Source organism: Oryza sativa, chromosome 12, assembly GCF_034140825.1.
Source record: "Oryza sativa Japonica Group chromosome 12, ASM3414082v1".
Classification (NCBI taxonomy): Eukaryota; Viridiplantae; Streptophyta; class Magnoliopsida; order Poales; family Poaceae; genus Oryza; species Oryza sativa.
Genome location: NC_089046.1, coordinates 8,681,625 through 8,699,901, shown reverse-complemented (window position 1 = coordinate 8,699,901; position 18,277 = coordinate 8,681,625). Strand labels below are relative to the sequence as shown.

General features: G+C 46.3%; 1 protein-coding gene across 1 annotated transcript; it reads right to left on the bottom strand.

The window, feature by feature from the left end:
- Positions 1 to 17,171: 17,171 nt before the first annotated feature.
- Positions 17,172 to 17,885, bottom strand: LOC136354516 (uncharacterized). The gene has a single exon (XM_066306025.1). The coding sequence runs from the start codon at positions 17,883 to 17,885 to the stop codon at positions 17,172 to 17,174; it is 714 nt and encodes a 237-aa protein (XP_066162122.1).
- Positions 17,886 to 18,277: the final 392 nt, after the last annotated feature.

Sequence of the window (18,277 nt, the reverse complement as noted above, 5' to 3'; positions counted from 1 at the left end):
TACTTGAACTAATATTTTATATTTGCCTCTGTATAATCATTTTCCTTTGCAGGCTAACCTTTGTTATTTTCATTTTTGTTGTGAAAACAGAGTAGTGCATGACTGGTTTCAACTTGCCAGAAAACATCAAAGAAAATCCAGAAGCTTTCTTCAGGAGTATTAGACCGTGAGTCATTGCTCCGCAGAAAACACTACCAACAAAGAAACCAGCCATACCAGCGCCACCTACCTTGAAGACTATGGCTAACAAGACTCTCCGCGAGTTCGCTGCTCCCTCTGCTGACAATGTGGCCATTGGGCCGCAGGTCAACATAGGGGACGTGGATTTCGACTTGAAGTCCAGCTTCGTCACGATGGCGCAGGCTAGCCCATTCTGTGGCAAGCCTAATGAGGATGCCAATGCTCATCTGCAATAATTCCTAGAGATCTGTAGCACGTACACCATCAAGGGTGTCAGTCCCGGCGCCGTTAGGCTGCGACTGTTTCCGTTCTCCCTTCTCGGGAGAGCGAAGCAGTGGTTCTATGCCAACCGTGCTGCTGTCAATACCTGGGACAAATGCTCTACGATATTTCTCTCGAAATTCTTCCCGATGGGCAAAACCAATACCCTTCGTGGAAGGATTTCAAGTTTCCAGCAGACGAGGGATGAGTCTATTCCGGAAGCATGGACCTCCTCATGAAGCGATTGGACGACCACGAGAAACGGCCACAAGGCACCGTCAAGGCCTTGGACTCTCACATCACATGTGAGGTCTGCGGTGTAAGATCAACGTGTGTTTTGATTCTTATTATGTGATGAACAATTGGCATCTGTGATTATTGGTTTTGATATTGAAGTTTATTGTCAAAGTGGTTTTGGATGATTGGATTTACAGGTGCTGTTATTTTATGTGGTCCGGTCCGACCGGCAACCGGTCCGACCGGGCGGTGGTTGCCGGTCAGACCGGCGCTATGTGAGCGGTCAGACCGGCTTGCCCGCGGTCTGACCGGCCGACGCTGTGTCGGTTTCGGTTTCGGGTTGTTTCTTTGGATATCCGTGATTGTTTCATGGTTATGGCTTCTAGATGGATACTATACGTATGTAATACTGTTGTTTGCTAACAATGAGTCAAGTTGGAGATAGCTTGGTCTCGGAATATGGTTTCTTTGTTTGTTTCATGTGTAGGTGACTCGATGCCTCGAGAGAGTATTTGCGGTGATGGACCAGGAGTCGGCTTGGTGGTAAGATGATGTCCGTGGTGGTCAGATATCATGCGGGATACTAAGGCTAGAGTTGATGCACGTAGTTGATGGAGATTCCATATGGCATACGATGGAGGTATTGTGTGCGTATGGGATGCAGAGTCGAATTTGGAAGGAGTCCAAATTTGTTATGATTGGTTATGTAGAGTTTGTTTCTTGTACTAGGAGGTTTCCTATGGGATTAGGACTCTTAGTATGAGTTTGGTATGTGGTTTTAGGTTGCTTACCTCATGTATAAATAGAGAGGGAGTGTGAGGCTTCCCGGTATCTCTTTTGTGTCGCTTTTCATAGCGTTGTGTTTTAGGGTTTCGAGTTTAGTCGAGATTTTTGTATGGAGTGCTGTTGTTGCACTTTGTAAACACAGAGAAGTAATAAAGTTGTCATCTACTTTGAGAGTTCTTCAATTTGTGTTTCACCGGGTGCAGCGGTCCAACCGGCGAGATACCTGCGGTCAGACCGGCGCGAAGCGGCGGTCAGACCAACGGTGGCTAGTCGGTCAGACCAGCGGCGGCGACAGGCGCAGCAGGCGACATCGGCGGTCAGACCGGTTGACCTATACCGGTCGGACCGACGGCAACCAGGCGGTCAGACCGGCAGGGCAACTTCGGTCAGACAGCGATCCGTCGAATTCGAGGGTAACTTTTATTTCTGCTAAAAGTTTTTGGTTTTTGGGTATATCAACCATTCACCCTCCCTCTGGTTGGCTTAGTTCTTGTGATTCGATCCTACAAGTGGCATCAGAGCCACGTTTGCTCTTTTTGATCTTTGCCGATCTTGAGTTTTTGCCATGGCTACTACTAATAGATTTTCAACTAAGCCTCATGTTTTCGATGGAACGTATTTTTCTCATTGGTGCAGTAGGATGCAATCTTACATTATGGCTGAGGATTATGATATTTGGAGAAAAGTTTCTCATCCTTATGTGATTCCTGATCAAATTAATACTGATGCTTTAAAACTTGAATTTGAACACAATTGCAAAGCTCGCAATATTCTTTTGAGTGGGATTTCTCGTTCGGATTATGATTGTGTTGCTCATCTTCAAACTGCTCATGAGATTTGGGTTGCTTTGAATAATTTTCATCAAGGTACAAATAACATTAAAGAACTTCGTCGTGATCTTTTCAAAAAGGAGTACATTAAATTTGAGATGAAACCTAGAGAAGCTTTGGATGACTATCTTTCTAGGTTTAATAAAATTTTGAGTGATCTTAGATCTGTTGATTCTTCTCATGATGCTAATTATCCACAATCTGAGATTTCTCGTCACTTTTTGAATGGTCTTGACATGTCTATTTGGGTGATGAAAGTTACATCTATTCAGGAGTCTGTTAACATGTCTACTTTGACTTTGGATTCGCTTTACACAAAACTGAAAACTCATGAGATGAATATTCTTTCTCGTAAAAGTGATTCTAAGTCTAGTGCTTTGGTTTCATCTTCAACTTCTTTGGATGTTGGTGCTTCTTCATCGAAGTCTTCTGTTCTTGTTTTATTTAATGCCATGTCCGATGATCAACTCGAACAGTTCGAGGAGGAGGCCTTGGTTTTGTTATCTAACAAAGTTTCTCGAGCTATGAATAATGTCAGCAACAGGAAAAGAGGAGGTCCTAATCGTTGCTTTGAGTGTGGTGCACTTGATCATCTTCGCTCGCATTGTCCTAAGCTTGGGAGAGGCAAGAAGGAAGATGATGGTAGAGTCAAAAAGGATGACGTGAACAAGAAGAAGAATATGAAGGAGAAGTAGAAGAAGAAGCATTGCATGCAGTGGCTAATCCAAGAAATCATAGCAGCTTTTGATGAATCGGAAGGTGAAGATGAGAACAAAGGTAAGCAAGTTGTTGATCTAGCTTTTATTGCTCGTAATGTAAATTCTGATGTTGATGAATCTGATAGTGAAGAAAAGCTTAGTTATGATGAATTGGAATATGCAGCTTACAAATTTGCTAAGAAACTTCAAACATGTTCTATTGTGCTTGATGAGAAGGATCACACTATTGAGATTCTAAATGCTGAAATTGATAGATTAAAATCTTCGATTCCTGATGATGATAATTGTCAATCTTGTGAAGTTTTATTTTCTGAAATTAATGCTTTGCGAGATGTCAATTCTGTTAATTGCAAAAAATTGGAATTTGAGATTGAAAAATCTAAAAAGTTGGAATCTTCTTTTGCTCTTGGATTTGCTTTACATGCTCGTGTTGTTGATGAGTTGATTTTGACAAAGAATGTGTTGAAAAAATACAAAGTTGCTTTTTGTGCAAGTTCTTCGGTTAATGCTTCATGTGCAAATAAGGCAAAACAAAACAATGGTGTTTTGATTTCTCAAGATTGTTCAAAGTGTGTTTTGAATGAGATGAAATTGAAAGATGCTTTAGGGCGTGTTAAACACATGGAAGAAATTGTTAAACAAGATGAGGTGTTTTCTTGCTCAACTTGTAGAAAACAAAAAGGTCTTTTGGATGCTTGCAAAAATTGTGCTACTCTTACTCAGGAGGTTTCTTATTTGAAAAGTTCTTTGCAAAGATTTTCTGATGGTAAAAAGAAGCTCAACATGATTCTTGATCAATCTAAGGTTAGCACATACAATCGTGGTTTAGGTTTTGATCCTTATGCTCATAATTCTAGACATCCTCCTACTATTTTGGGTGTTGCTAGGAGAGGTGAAATTTTGGTTGAATCTGAGCCTAAAAACACTGTGTTTAAATCTGCCGGCATCATGTCTTCTTTGAATGCATCTTCTTCGAAATCAAATGTTGTGCTTGCAAAACCTTCTATTGCTTCTTGTGTTGCAAAATCATGAATTTCAAAACCATCTACTTCACAAACTTGTCGTGAGAATTACACTTGTTCTTATTGTGGAAAAGATGGACAATTGGTTGGTTTCTGTTTTAGACTTGCCCATAAACAGAAAAAGGAAAGAGAAATTGCTTTTGCAAAACTACGTTGGCAAAAATCGGGTTTTAATTCGAGGAGCATGGTTAGACCGACCTTGTCCAGTCGGTCAGACCGGCCAGCGGTCAGACCGCAGTTGAACCGGCGGTCAGACCGGTTGCTCGGCCCGGTCAGACCGCAGGTACAGCAGTGGTCAGACCGGTCTCGGGGCAGTTTTTCGCACAATTCAAATCAGACTTTTGTGAGGTGTCAAGGTAAGTTTTCAGGTAGGTCTGATTCTGATTTTGTTAGTGCATATGTACCTACTGGTTCTACTGGTCGTGTGACTCAGTGTTGGATTCCAAAATTTCTTATTTCTAACCCCAACACGGAGGCCTCGACATCTTCTCGTTTGTAGGTATTTTTGTGGCATACTCCCCATGTGCGTTCAATGTTGAGATGATGATTGCTTTTCAAGGTAACATCAATTTACTTTTGGATTGACATAATATTGTTCTACTTTCTTGATTATTAGTTTTTTATATGCTAGTATTTGAGGTTGTAGTTTTGGTTTATACTATTGGATATATGTCAATTCTTGATAATTTTGGTGATATCGTTGGCAATTGGATGTCTTTTTCAAAATCTTTGATTTCTTCTTGATTTTTGTTCGAGGAGAATTGGAGGTTATTTTGAGGGGGAGTTAGTGCTTTTTATAACTTTCTTTTGGCATGATTTGAGGGGGAGTTTGTACCTCGTGGTTTTGTCAAGCAAATATATGACAATGAAAAAATTGATAAAAAAGAGATTTGTTTATACATATGGTATTTTCTTGTGCATGCTAGCAATACTTTGAAGGTTTATTTGTCTCTAGCATAGCTTGTATGTATTCTAGTATTTTCATGAGATTTAGATTTTGCTTTTAAGGGAGATGATGCATGACACTTAAATTCTATACTAGAATTAAGAAAATATGCAATGTTGAAGCTAGCATATGGTTTGATTTATAAATGCTCTATATATATGCTTTATTGACTTGTTATTCCTCAAATAGCTTTAATTGCTCATTGTGAAAAAGAGAATAAAAATATAAAAAAATGAATACCGAATCCTTGGAAACAGTCTTGACGACGAGGACGTATTCGATGTGAGCAAAATAATGGGTGTCAAATCCCTGGAAACAGTCTTGACGACAGGGACGTACTCGGAATATAAAAAAGAGAAAAATATGAGCAAGAAGGCTCAAGAAAATAAAAAGTTAAAAATTCTCCTTGTTATTTTGTGCTAAAGGCTATTTGAGAAAGAGTGATAAATACAATAGGTATATGTGTTTAGTGTTTATTTTTCAATCTATGTGTTTGTTAAGATGTTGCATTACAAATCGTTCGAAATCATGAATTTTGATTGTTGATTCAAGCTTAATTGTAAAATCTTTGGTTCATGGTTATACTTTAATGCATGCTTGTTATATTATAGATGGATTCATCTTGTTTTTATTGCAACACATGACATGATATGCTATATGTATGTTAAGCTCTTATACATTAATGAATATAATTCCTATGCTTGATGAAATCATTGTCAAAAGTGGGAGAAATAATGTGAAATTTTTTGGATCTTTTGGAGAAGAGATAAGTTTTGGAGAGAAGAGTTGTGTTTTGGGAGAAGAGAAGAGTTTTCGAGAAGAGCATGTTTTTGGTTCAATTGGGAATTTCTTTGAGTTTTTGAGAAGAGCACGTTTTTGGATCAATTGGGAATTTCTTTCTTTTAAAAATGGGAGAAGTTTTCTTTTGGATTTTTGAGCACGATGTGTACGTTTGTACGAAGTGTGCTTTTTATACCACTTTTGTTTTTATTTTTTTTCCAAACACCAAAACTTTTTTAATGGGTTTGCCAATGTGTTCATCAAGGGGGAGATTGTAAGATCAACGTGTGTTTTGATTCTTATTCTGTGATGAACAATTGGCATCTGTGATTACTGGTTTTGATATTGGAGTTTATTGTCAAAGTGGTTTTGGATGATTGGATTTACAGGTGCTGTTATTTTATGTGGTCCGGTCCGACCGGGCGGTGGTTGCCGGTTAGACCGGCTTGCCTGCGGTCTGACCGGCCGACGCTATGTCGGTTTCGGTTTCGGGTTGTTTCTTTAGATATCCGTGATTGTTTCATGGTTATGGCTTCTAGATGGATACTATACGTATGTAATACTGTTGTTTGCTAACAATGAGTCAAGTTGGAGATAGCTTGGTCTCGGAATATGGTTTCTTTGTTTGTTTCATGTGTAGGTGACTCGATGCCTCGAGAGAGTATTTGCGGTGATGGACCGGGAGTCAGCTTGGTGGTAAGACGATGTCCGTGGTGGTCAGATATCATGCAGGATTAAGGCTAGAGTTGATGCACGTGGTTGATGGAGATTCCATATGGCATACGATGGAGGTATTGTGTGCGTATGGGATGCGGAGTCGAATTTGGAAGGAGTCCAAATTTGGTATGATTGGTTATGTAGAGTTTGTTTCTTGTACTAGGAGGTTTCCCATGGGATTAGGACTCTTAGTATGAGTTTGGTTCGTGGTTTTAGGCTGCTTACCTTATGTATAAATAGAGGGGGAGCGTGAGGCTTCCCGGTATCTCTTTTGTTTCGCTTTTCATAGCGTTGTGTTTTAGGGTTTCGAGTTTGGTCGAGATTTTTGTAAGGAGTGCTGTTGTTGCACTTTGTAAACACAGAGAAGTAATAAAGTTGTCATCTACTTTGAGAGTTCTTCGATTTGTGTTTCACCGGGTGCAGCGGTCTAACCGGCGAGATACCTGCGGTCAGACCGGCGTGAAGCGGCGATCAGACCAACGGTGGCTAGGCGGTCAGACCTTCGGCGGCGACAGGCGCGGCAGGCGACATCGGCGGTCAGACCGGTTGACCTATACCGGTCGGACTGACGGCAACCAGGCGGTCAGACCGGCAGGGCAACTTCAGTCAGACCGTGATCCATCGAATTCGAGGGTAACTTTTATTTCCGCTAAAAGTTTTTGGTTTTTGGGTATATCAACCATTCACCCCCCCTCTGGTTGGCTTAGTTCTTGTGATTCAATCCTACATGCGGCAACACGGGTCATTCTGGGAATGACTGCCCGGAAACCCGTAAGGAGGCGATGTACATGGGCAACAACAACAACGGGTATTGTCCACAAGGAGGTCAGGGGTGGAACCAACCACGCCCATATTATCAAGGAGGTAACAACAACGGTAATTTTTCTAACTAGCCCTCCTTGAAGGATCTCGTCTTTGTGCAAGCTAAAACCACCGATGCACTAAGTAAAAATCTTGCGGCCAATGACAAGGTCCTAGAAAACATAAATGTCAAGTTAGATGGCTTTGCTTCTTCTTTTCAAAATTAGCTGAGCTTTAATAAAATGATAGAAACCCAGCTAGCTCAGTTATCATCCTTAGTCCCTGCAAATGAAACTGGGAGGATTCCGGGGCAACCTGACTCCTCCATTGAAAATGTCAAGGCGATCACGACGAGGGGAGGTAAGTCCTTTCGTGATCCGCCATATCCTAACCCTGCAGGAACTATTGGGATATCAAAATAAGCATCATCTAATGACTCGGCTGACAAGGAAGTTCAGCAAGAAAAGACAGTGCCACAAGAGTATTGCGACACACGGTTGCTGCCGTTCCCTCAACGGAGTAGGAAACCATTTGTGGACGAGCAATTCGCTCGTTTTGTTGAAGTAATCCAGAAGATCCACATCAACGTGCCGTTGTTGGACGCCATGCGAGTGCCAACGTACGCCCGTTATCTAAAGGACATACTCAACAACAAGAGACTGCTCCCAACAACAAAGATGGTCAAGCTAACGGAACAATGCAGCAACGTAATACTTCACAAGCTCCCGGAGAAGAAGAAAGATCCGGGGTGTCCTACGATCACCTGCTCGATCGGGCACCACAGTTTGACCAGGCCTTGTGCGACCTTTGAGCCAGTGTCAGTGTCATGCCAAAAGACGTCTTCGACAAGCTTAACTTCACGGTGTTGGCACCAACACCAATGCGCCTTCAACTGGCTGATTCGTCAGTTCGTTACCCAGCAGGGATAGCGGAGGATGTGCCAGTCAAGATACGGGATTTCTTCATCCCGGTTGACTTCATGGTGCTGGACATGGACATGGGAAAAGAGATGCCTGCTGCATCACCTCCGGAGATGGGTAGAAAATCTGCAAACTGAACTGGCTAGAGGTACAGTCTTGGACGTCGGACTTTAAATGACGCGACCTTCGTCAATAGGTAAATTGGTATGAATCCGCATATTTGCTTTCAACAATTTGAATTTTTGCATCATCCATGTTTGAATTTCAAAGTTGCATTTAGTATTTTTGAATTTTGAGGAAATTCTTCTAATGAATTTTTCAGAGCAAACCAAAATAAAATTTTCAGTGAAAATTCACTGTGCCACGACCACACTAACCATTGGAACCCAACGGCCGAAAGTGGGGCCGGTTGGGCCCACCGTGGGTTTGGCCGAACCCACTGGTTCGGCCGAACCAGGCCAATGGTCGGCTGTCTCCTTTTTTGAGGCAACGGCTAGTGGGCCCCACTGGTCGGTTTTGACCGTTGTGGGTGCACTACTTAAGCCAACCGGCCGAGAGAGGGAATTTCACCCCATTTCAACACATTTTCATTCCCTCTCCAAAGTGTGCTCTCAAGTTCATTCAAGCTTTGATAGTTTCTCTCAAATTCAAACACTTAGGTGCATATATATACAAGTTGCTTTGGTGAAACTAACCAGCGGGTGAAATTCTTGTCATTCCTGTCCCCCGCCGAGTTAGTCCGTTCTTGCTCCATTGTATAGAATGAGGAGGCGATTGTCTCGTCTGTTCAATGGGTCCAGCTCTTCATCAAGTCATCGTGATGAGTCTAGTACTCGTTGATCAGCCGATGTCTCGATGGAAGACGCCGAAGCTCCGCGACGACTCCTGAACGACATCGACCTCGACCTTGTCAGTGATCAGGAGAGACAAGCCTACTACATGCTGAGCGACCGGGAGTATGCTCACACGCGAGAATACTCACCAGAGCTGCTAAAAAAGATAGGTATGGATACTGAATTTCATACTATTTGGAAAGCTGTTGGTTGGACGAGATTTGCTGTGGTAGATGAGCCTGGTTCTCGTTTGCTTACTTGCAATTTTTGTGCACTTAGAAAGAAATAGAAGATGGAATTTCCTTTCGCTTTTTCCGTGAAGAGTTTACACTTACATGGAAAGGCTTAAGTACACTTCTTGGTTTTCACAATTGCCGTAAAATCGATCTCCAGAAAGAAATTTCTGGGTTTGAGAAAAATAGATTTTGGGAAGATATTTCTGGTGCTCCAATTTGCAAGAAACCTAGAACGATTGATATCCATAATCCTACACTTAGGCTCATGTACAAATGGATTGCTATGACTTTGTTTCCTAGAGGTGATCTGAGACCCATTAGGGGAGATGAATTGATTATCATGTTTGCCATGGTTAGAAAGATCAAAATTGCTCTTGTGAAATGTATGATAAGGCAATGGTTAGAAAGTATAAAGTTCTCTGCTCCTGTTGAGTGCACTTCTCTGATTACTCGGATAGTAAAAGGGCTAGGGGTTGTTAGCGACCAAATTGCTTTTATCTCAGCCGCTCGTCCGTGTATTGATGAGACTTATCTAGTGCAAGGGCACATCCTGAAACATGGAGTAGATGGATCTTTGATTTACTTTTACCCCGGTTGTACAAATGAAATCCTGTTGCCAAATGCGGGGTATCATTTGTACAACTGCCGTGAACTAACCATTCCCTACAGAGCATAGAAGAATCTCGTGCAGGTGGAGCATACAGGGAGATGCGCAACATGACAAGAAATGAACGAGAAAATTCATCATCCTCAACACCCGTGCAGATGTATGAGGCAGGTTGGGAGCCAACTGGGATGCACCTGGATGGACCCAAGCTCCACGTCACAGCATCGGAGTCTCAACCTGGGCAAGTACCAGTGAGGACCGGTGGCGTGCGCCTCATGACATCCAATGGGGGGACAACCATCCTTCCAGATCAAGTGATGTGCCTCCATCTCCAAGTGAATGGCGCTCAAGTTCCTCTCGTTGGGACTTGGGTGAAATCACTTGGAGAATGGACACCCTTGATATGCAGATGGGGGAGATCCAGTACAACCTCTCGGAACACATAGCACAAACACAAGAATGGCAACAATCTGCTGATGCTCAGTTCGCCAACTTCAACAACATGATGCAGCAACAGCACGATGACCTTCAAGCGTACTTCCGCTTTCAGGGGTTCAATCCTTATCAAGGACCTTGAGCGAAAGCCAAGCTTGGGGGGGGGAGACATCTCTCCCCCCACTGAGGTAACTTGTATCACATTGCATATTTTCCCTTTCCAATTGCATATTTGCTTTCCAATTGCATCTTATAAAACTTGAAAACAGCATAAAAATTTTCAAAATAGAAAATACCAAAAAGATAGGATAGGTTTGAGTCATGCTAGGTAAGACAAGCTAGTTCTCTTTGTTGAGATGGTGAATAGTTGATCTGTTTTATATCTCTTATATATGGGTTCTTGGTAAGTGCTCTCTCAAAGGTTAAATATAAGTAACCAACAATTATCCGGGAACCTAAGGTAATGCGCTGCACTTGCTGATCTAAGTCTAAGTTGTTGTGAGATATGAGATAGTAAATATGAGTTGCTATGATCCTGATACTAGTTTGACTTGAATTTTGGATGTTTTGTTTTTCAAAATGATATAAATTCCTACCAGTGCCAAAAATGTGCTATCATCATTAAACCATATACATTTTGGTTACTTACCATTCCATTGAACTTTGTCAAACTCTTATGACTTGTGTAGATACTTCTCATGCTCTATGATCAAGATTGTTGTCGAATCGACAACCGCATACGTCGAAGGATGTGGTTACTCAACAGTGGTTGAAAAACGGTAAAGTGTGTTAAGTTGAGAATTTTTCTTGGGATCCCCCCTTTACATGGCCCTAGGGGTCTATTTATAACCTTGTTACAGGTGCTCTATTAGGGTTTAGATTTAACAGGGGAATTTACATGGTTGCCCTTATGAAAGGGACATTTACATGGGTATACAGTGTTATTTGCATACATGGGCTCCTAATGGACCAATAGATTGGGCCCGGCCTATGTCGAATGGGCCCGTGAGGCCGCTTGCATGACGAACCTGTCCTGATGGAGGCCTTGCGGCTTCGCCATATATGCCGTTCGCCCAAGATGCCTTTGCTTCGCATGGACCCAACGCGGCTTATCAGCCTTCGTCATCTCCGCCCATGGCCTTCACCATAGGGCTTCGCCCAAATGGCTATGATGTCTTTGGCTTGAACCCTCGTTGGTTCTTAGGTTTCGGCAAGCCCGGCCGAAGGGCCTCATGGCATGCCGCCAACAAGCCCCTCACGGGCAAGGGTGAGTAAGGAGCTTCGGCCGAGACCGTGCAAACCATGTGGTATGGTATGAGGTGCCCCATTTCGGCCGACGTTCCTGCCGAAACTTCTTCTCAGAGTCCTGCAGAAAAAACATGAACACTTGGTGTTTTCATGGTTTGGTTAGAAAAGTTTAGCATTCGCTCTTTCGGAAAGGGCGAAACTACATTGCCTTTGATTTTGGCCCGAAATGCGACAATAAGGGGCCCTTCGTGGGCTGGTATGCTCCTCTCGGATTTTGGCCTGTACTGTGTGGCCCAGCCCGATGGGAATTTACTGTTTCGTCTGCCCCTGGACACGTGTCGTGCTCTGATTGGGCAGAAGCCGAACCGTTGTGGGACGGGGTTATATAACCCCACCCCGGGTTACCGCTTTTCTCCCCTTACTTTTCACTTTTACTGCTGCTACGCGCTCGCGCCCTTAGGATTTGGTACCTTCGCCTTTGCGTGCTCTCGTGCCTTTCGACTAGTCCCCTCCTTTCGCCACAGACTCGATGGCTCCTCGCAAGCCTACGAAGGCTGGGTCGACTGGCGAAGACCCTAGCAGCCTTGGCGAGGGGTGGTCATGCTTCCTTGGCAAATCACTTGTCAAGGAGGCCGCCTTGGCCGAGCTTGTCCTTTTCTGGCGTTCTCGCGGAGGACCAGGCGACCTGTGGGGGCGAAGCTGTCGTCCGTTCGCCTGGTGACGGTCAGACTGTCGTCTTCGCCGCCTTCTTCGCCGCGGGACTTCGCCTCCCTTGCGACGACTTTTTGCCATCCGTGCTGGAGATGTACGAGGTCAGGCTTTCCCAGCTCAGCCCATTGGTGTTCCTGAAGTTAACTGTTTTTGCATGGATGTGTCGAACGTGTGGGTTCGATCCCACTGCCGAGCTGTTCGCCGTTCTTTTTACGGTGACGACGAAGGACGTGAGCACACTGGCCGGTCCGAAGAGGACGGTGTTCGGGTGCGTAAATTTTATACTCCACCCTGAGCGCTCATACGCCTGGCTGGTGCCTGCCTCGATGGTGAAATGGGAGCGAAACTGGATTCAAAAATGGTTTTATATCAATAATCCATATTCTGCCAAAGATAGCAAGGCGAACTGGCTTAGGTTTGAACACCTTGTTGTTTTGATCGCTTCTAAGCCGAGTGTGGAGCTCGACGGTGTTCTCGAATCTCGGCTTATTCTCCTTCGCAAGGTTGTGCGGTGGCTAGGTACCCACGACCTCTGTGAGGAGTTCTGCCTGCTCGTGAATGGGGGGTGTCCGTTAATGAGGACGAAGTGGTGCTCGGGCTTCCCTGCCTCGCTTTTACCCCTGGAGTCAAGCATAAGTTCTTTGTGTTTATCAGCGCCCTCTGTATGCATGTGGACATCTTTCGACTCATTCCGGTTTTTTTTGGTCCAGTTCGCACACTTGGAGACGCTGAAGCGGAGGCGTCGAAGATGGTTGGGGGCCTTACTTCAGCCGAATTTGCCCGCCTGTCTTCGCGTTAGCTCGGCGGCCGAGCGAACCGAGTTCATTTTGGCGAACTGCCGGGCCGATCGATCCCTGCCAAGGCTGGTGACGACGACGTCGGAATGTCGAGAAAGCGTAAGCGGGCGGTCACGAAGGGTGGCCAGGTGCGATCTCGTCGTGCCACGAAGGACACGGCCGAACACGGTGGTGAGGAGGAGGAAGACGACAGGGAGGCCGGGTCTGAGGACGATGGCTCCCGCGGTTATACTCCAAGTCCAACCCCAGCGAAATCTGGGGCGGGCTCTCACGTTTCCTCCATTCGCCCGCAAGACGTTGCTGTGGCGAACACCCTTCTACGGATTTCTAGCACTGCGGCGAAGCTGGGATCAGTCGCCCGAGGGAAGAAGAAGAAGGGGAAGGTCGTACAGATTGGCCGTGCCTTTTCGGACAGCGAGGGGTCCGACGGGACACCGACTTCGCCGGTTCTCCAGCGCGCTCCTTCTCTTGGGAGGCGCACGTCTCCTCCGCCTGCTAGTGACACCGAAGCGGCAACAGGTGGGAGTGCTTCGGTGCCGGCGGCCGGGGCGAACGTCTCTGAGGACGAACGGGTTGATGTGATCCCTTCGCCAGCTCGCTAGTGGGAAGGAAAGGCTCCGATGGTCGAAGCGACTGTGTTAGACGTGACGCTTACCGCCCCGCACTTCGTTCCCGCTGACTTCGCCACTCGGCCGGAGATCGCCTCTTTTATGGATGGGGTGTGCCAAGTTATCGTGCCCTACGAAAGCCTTGGTCTCTTCACCGAGATGAACGAGTTAAGCGAAACTGTGCAGCCGTGGAGAGCTTGTTCATTCGGGTATGTTTGTTTGTGTTGTTTTTTTTACACGAAATTTTCTCTTTTCGCTTATGTCACGCCGCAATGGTTTCGGTCTCCCCTTTCTAGGGCCTTGCCGCGCACCTGAGTGCAAAGAAGTCCGCCTTGGAAATGCTGGATGGTTACCGACTTTGGCTCCGGAAAGCCGTGGACGACCTTCGCCACAAGGAGGACGAAAGGCGTGTCATGGCAGACACCTTGAGGAAGGCAAATGCGGAGAACAACTCCCTCCGTGCTGATCTGGAGGCGGCGAACAGGCGGGGCACCGAGCATGATCGTCAGCTTGCTGCGGCCGAAGAGAGGATCAGGTCTCTTGAGGCCTGCCTTGTTTCGGCCGAGGCCGCTGCTTCAACCCATGTGCCGGTGACGGAATCCGCCAAGCAAGCCTGTTACACGCTTAGGCTGGCTCTCAATGATCTCGGCACGCGCGCAGAGGGCGCCCCGGGAGATGACGGGATGGCTTTCGACTTTTCTGAGTGGACGCAAGAGGCGGCCGGCTCAGTTGTCGAAGTGGCCGGCGCTTACGGGGATTGCTGTGCTCGTGTTTCGGCAGGCTTCGTCCTTAGCCTGCTACACGCGCACGGTTGTGAACATATCAAGGATTTTCCCGACCATGTGACAGAAGAATGGCCTTTGAACTCACAGTGCTCTGGGGTGGCCTTGAAGGCCTTCCGAAAGGGTTTTTGGGAGGACGGCAGCTGGGATTGTGAAGAGGGGATTGCGAAGGACGAGGAAGCTGCTGCCGCCCACACTGGAGGGGACCCCGGGTTGTCGGAACCGGCAGCCGAACACGAGGGCGAAGGCAACAGAGGCCAAGACCACCCTGAGGTGTGAGGCCCTCCGCCCTCGTATGACTTCTTTTTTTTTGTTGGTAGCTCAGCTGTATATAGGCTCCTTGCATGTTCGGCTTTTAGCCGCTTTCGCCTTGTAACTGTTAAGACTTCTCGCTAATGGAAAAATTATCGTTTCGCCAACCTTATTATCCTGTTGGACAGTGGTATTGATTTCGTCCGGATTTTTTTTCCTTTTGCACTTGTTCTTTGGTGCTTTATTAGCAGGCTTGTGGCCGGAAAGCATGCGTTCGGCCCCCCACTGGTGATTGGCGAAAAGAGAACGAGAAGTTTGTTGCGGTGAAAGGTTTGCCGAAGGTTAGACGTCCTCTTCGGCCCGTTTACCGGGAGATGTTAATAAACGGCAACAGCTACCAAGTCGTAAAGGTTGCTTAATGGATACTCACACATCTGGGTCGGACCTTAGAAGATTATGATCGCCATCGTGTTTCGTGCCGCCAGAATAGTGCAAACTTTTGGCGAGACTTTAAGAGGCGATCGCTTGTCACCGTTATGGCCTAGTTTGTGCTTCTCCCCCCTCTCCTCTTAGGGTAGTGTATGACATTAGTAGTGATGACGAACCATGTTCGCCAAATCATTCCTTTAGGAGTGGGGATTACTTTGGGGGTGAAGATGTAATTTATTTGTAAGCTAGGCTGTGAAGCCTTTGCCTTCTATGCTTGTACCATGTTGCATGGCTTCATCCTTCGATTATTTTTTCGAAGTTAATAAAGATGTGTTTTATTCACTTTTCGCTATTTTTCGCATTGTCACCTTTCGTGCTTTCGTTAGGTCGAAACATGTCGGCCCCTTTGCGTATATTAGCGAAATAGGTATGCTGACTTTTCAGCTTTCGGCTTCCGTTTTCGATCTGTGGTGTTGTGCGCTGAAAGCACTTATGTTTTCACATGGATCGAGTATAACAGTGTTCGGTTGGTTACTTCCGAAACAAGCTGTCACGGTTTCAACGTTCGGAGAGCAATGCTTCGGTCGATTCGTCTCGCCCCCCTGGCGTTTTCGTTGATCAGGCGTTTGCCTTGGGGTTTTTCCATGAATTATCATTCACACAAGTAAAAAGGCGAAAGACGTAAAGATTTTATACTGGTTTGGGCCTCCAAGGTGGATAATAGCCCTACATCCAGTTTTTTTCTTTTTTCATTTTCCTCTTTTTTTGGTATTTTTGTGCCGAAAGGCTTACATAATGAGAGATGCCGAAAGGTTTATACAATAGTATGCACATTTTTACAAGTTGGCGATTTGGGTGCCACCCGTTCTAGACATAGAAACGCTTAAGGGAAAAGAGCCTGTCCTGGACCTGTGCTTGATGAGGTATGGCCCTTCCCATTTCGATTCAAGCTTCCCGACCGGCACCGGGTTCGCCTTCTTCCTTAGGACGAGATGACTAGGCAACAGTTCTGTCGGTCGAATTTTTTTTGTTATAAGTTGCCGAAGTGCTTGCGGCGTATTTGCGCATGTGTTCCAGTGCTTCGACTCTTACCCCTTCAAGGAGTTCAAGTGACACCTCGCGCCCATCTTCGCCTCCAGAGAACATCACCCTTAGCGAATTAGCCCCTAGCTCAGTGGGGGTCATTGCTTCATCGCCATAGAGAAGTATGAATGGGCTAAACTTGGTTGGCCTTGTGGGGGTCGTTCGAAGGGCCCAGAGAACAGATAACATTTCGTCTGGCCATTTACCCTTCGCCTCCCCCTCAATCCTTTTCTTGAGCGTCTCTAGGATCTTGCCATTTGTGCGTTCGGCCCGCTCGTTTGACTGTGGGTGTGCGACCGAAGTGAACCTGTTTTCCAGGTTTAGCCTTTCGCACATCTCTCTGAACTTGTCAAAATCGAATTGCTTGCCTTTGTCTATGATGAATTCTTTCGGCACTCCGAAACGACAAAAAATGTTTTTCCATACAAACTTCTATACTGCTGCCGAAGTGATTGCGCCGAGTGGTTCGGCCTCGATCCAATGGGAGAAGTATTCAATGGCTACAATTGCAAACTTGTACCCATTTCGTGCCACAGGAAAAGGGCCAATGATGTCTAGCCCCCACCTGGCGAAAGGCTGGACTGGTGCGATAGGTTGCAGCTTGTATTGGGGTGCAGTTTGGCTTCGGCCATGCCGCTGACAGCTTTCGCACTTCTTGGTTTGTTCAACACAAACCTTCGGCACGGTATGCCAATACACACCCTGCCGAAACACTTTGGAGGTGACCATTCTTGCGGCTTGATGTGCACCGCACAGCCCCTGGTGTATTTCTTTCACCATTTCTTCGCCTTTGGCAAAATAGATACAGCGAAGCAAGGGTTGGAGCACCCCGGAGTGATACAGCTGCCCCAAGACCAGCTTGTACCTTGCGGCTCTGAGCTGTAAGCGCTTCGCCTCTGCTTCGTCCTCCGGGAGCCAGCCGTTCTTGAGGTACTTAACGAACGGTGTTCGTCAGTCCTCTTGGTCTTCGCCCAGTTCTGCCTGGTCGATTGCCATGATGTCCAGACTTTCCGCGGGCATGCTTGGTGCGTACAAGACTTCAAAAAAGATGCCTGGTGAATGCAGGCCTCCACAGGCAGTAGATTTCGCCAGGGTATCTGCTTCCTTATTCTGGCCTCTAGGTAAATGTTCGACCATTATGCTGGCGAAGCACTTCTTCATTCCTTCTTCTTTTGCCTCGAAGGACTTGTCAACATGACTTGCCACAAGTTTGGAGTCTGTTACGATGAGCAAGCGCCGAACCCCCAATGCTTTCGCCTTCATTAAACCCAACAGTACAGCTTCGTATTCGGCCGTGTTGTTGGTCGAGTCGAACTGCAGCCTTGCGGCGTACCAAATCGGCACACCCCCTAGCGAAGTGAGTACTGCCGCGGCGCCCGGCCCCCTGTGCGACCACGAGCCGTCGAAATGCATTATCCAAGGCTGTTCGATGAGCTCGGGTTCAGGGACGAATGTCGGTGTCCACTCGGCCACGAAGTTAGCTAGGACTTGGGATTTGATGGCGGTGCGGGCGACAAAATGTAGGTCGAAGGGAGATAACTCCGCCGCCCACTTCCTGAGTCGGCCAGTGATTTCTTTGCCCCGTAGCACTTCGCCCAAAGGATACTGCGATGGCACAATGACTTTGTGGGCCTGAAAGTAGTGCTTAAGCTTGCGCGAAGCCATCACTAGGGCGTAGGCCAGCTTTTCCATTTCAATGTATCGTGTCTTCGCCCCTTGCAGAGCTTTGGAGATGAAATACACTGGTTTCTGGCCTGACTCTGTCTCTTGGACAAGAGCTGCACTGACTGCCACCGGCGAAGCTGCTAGATAGAGCAGCAGTTCGCTTCCCGGTGCTGGGCTGATCAGGGCAGGTGGGCTTTGCAGATACTGCTTTAGCTCGTCGAACGCTACTTGGCATTTGGGTGTCCAACTAAACTTTCCCGCGCCCCGGAGGGTCTTGAAGAAGGGCAAACCTGTTTCGGCTGCCTTTGAGAGAAATTGACTTAGCGCCGCAATTCGGCCAGCGAGCTTTTATACTTCGCGTACGCTCGAGGCTTCATTTGCTGAATGGCATC

Bases quoted from the DNA above. Each gene is read 5' to 3' on its own strand.
- LOC136354516 (XM_066306025.1), bottom strand. From the start codon at position 17,885: ATGGCTTCGCGCAAGCTTAAGCACTACTTTCAGGCCCACAAAGTCATT.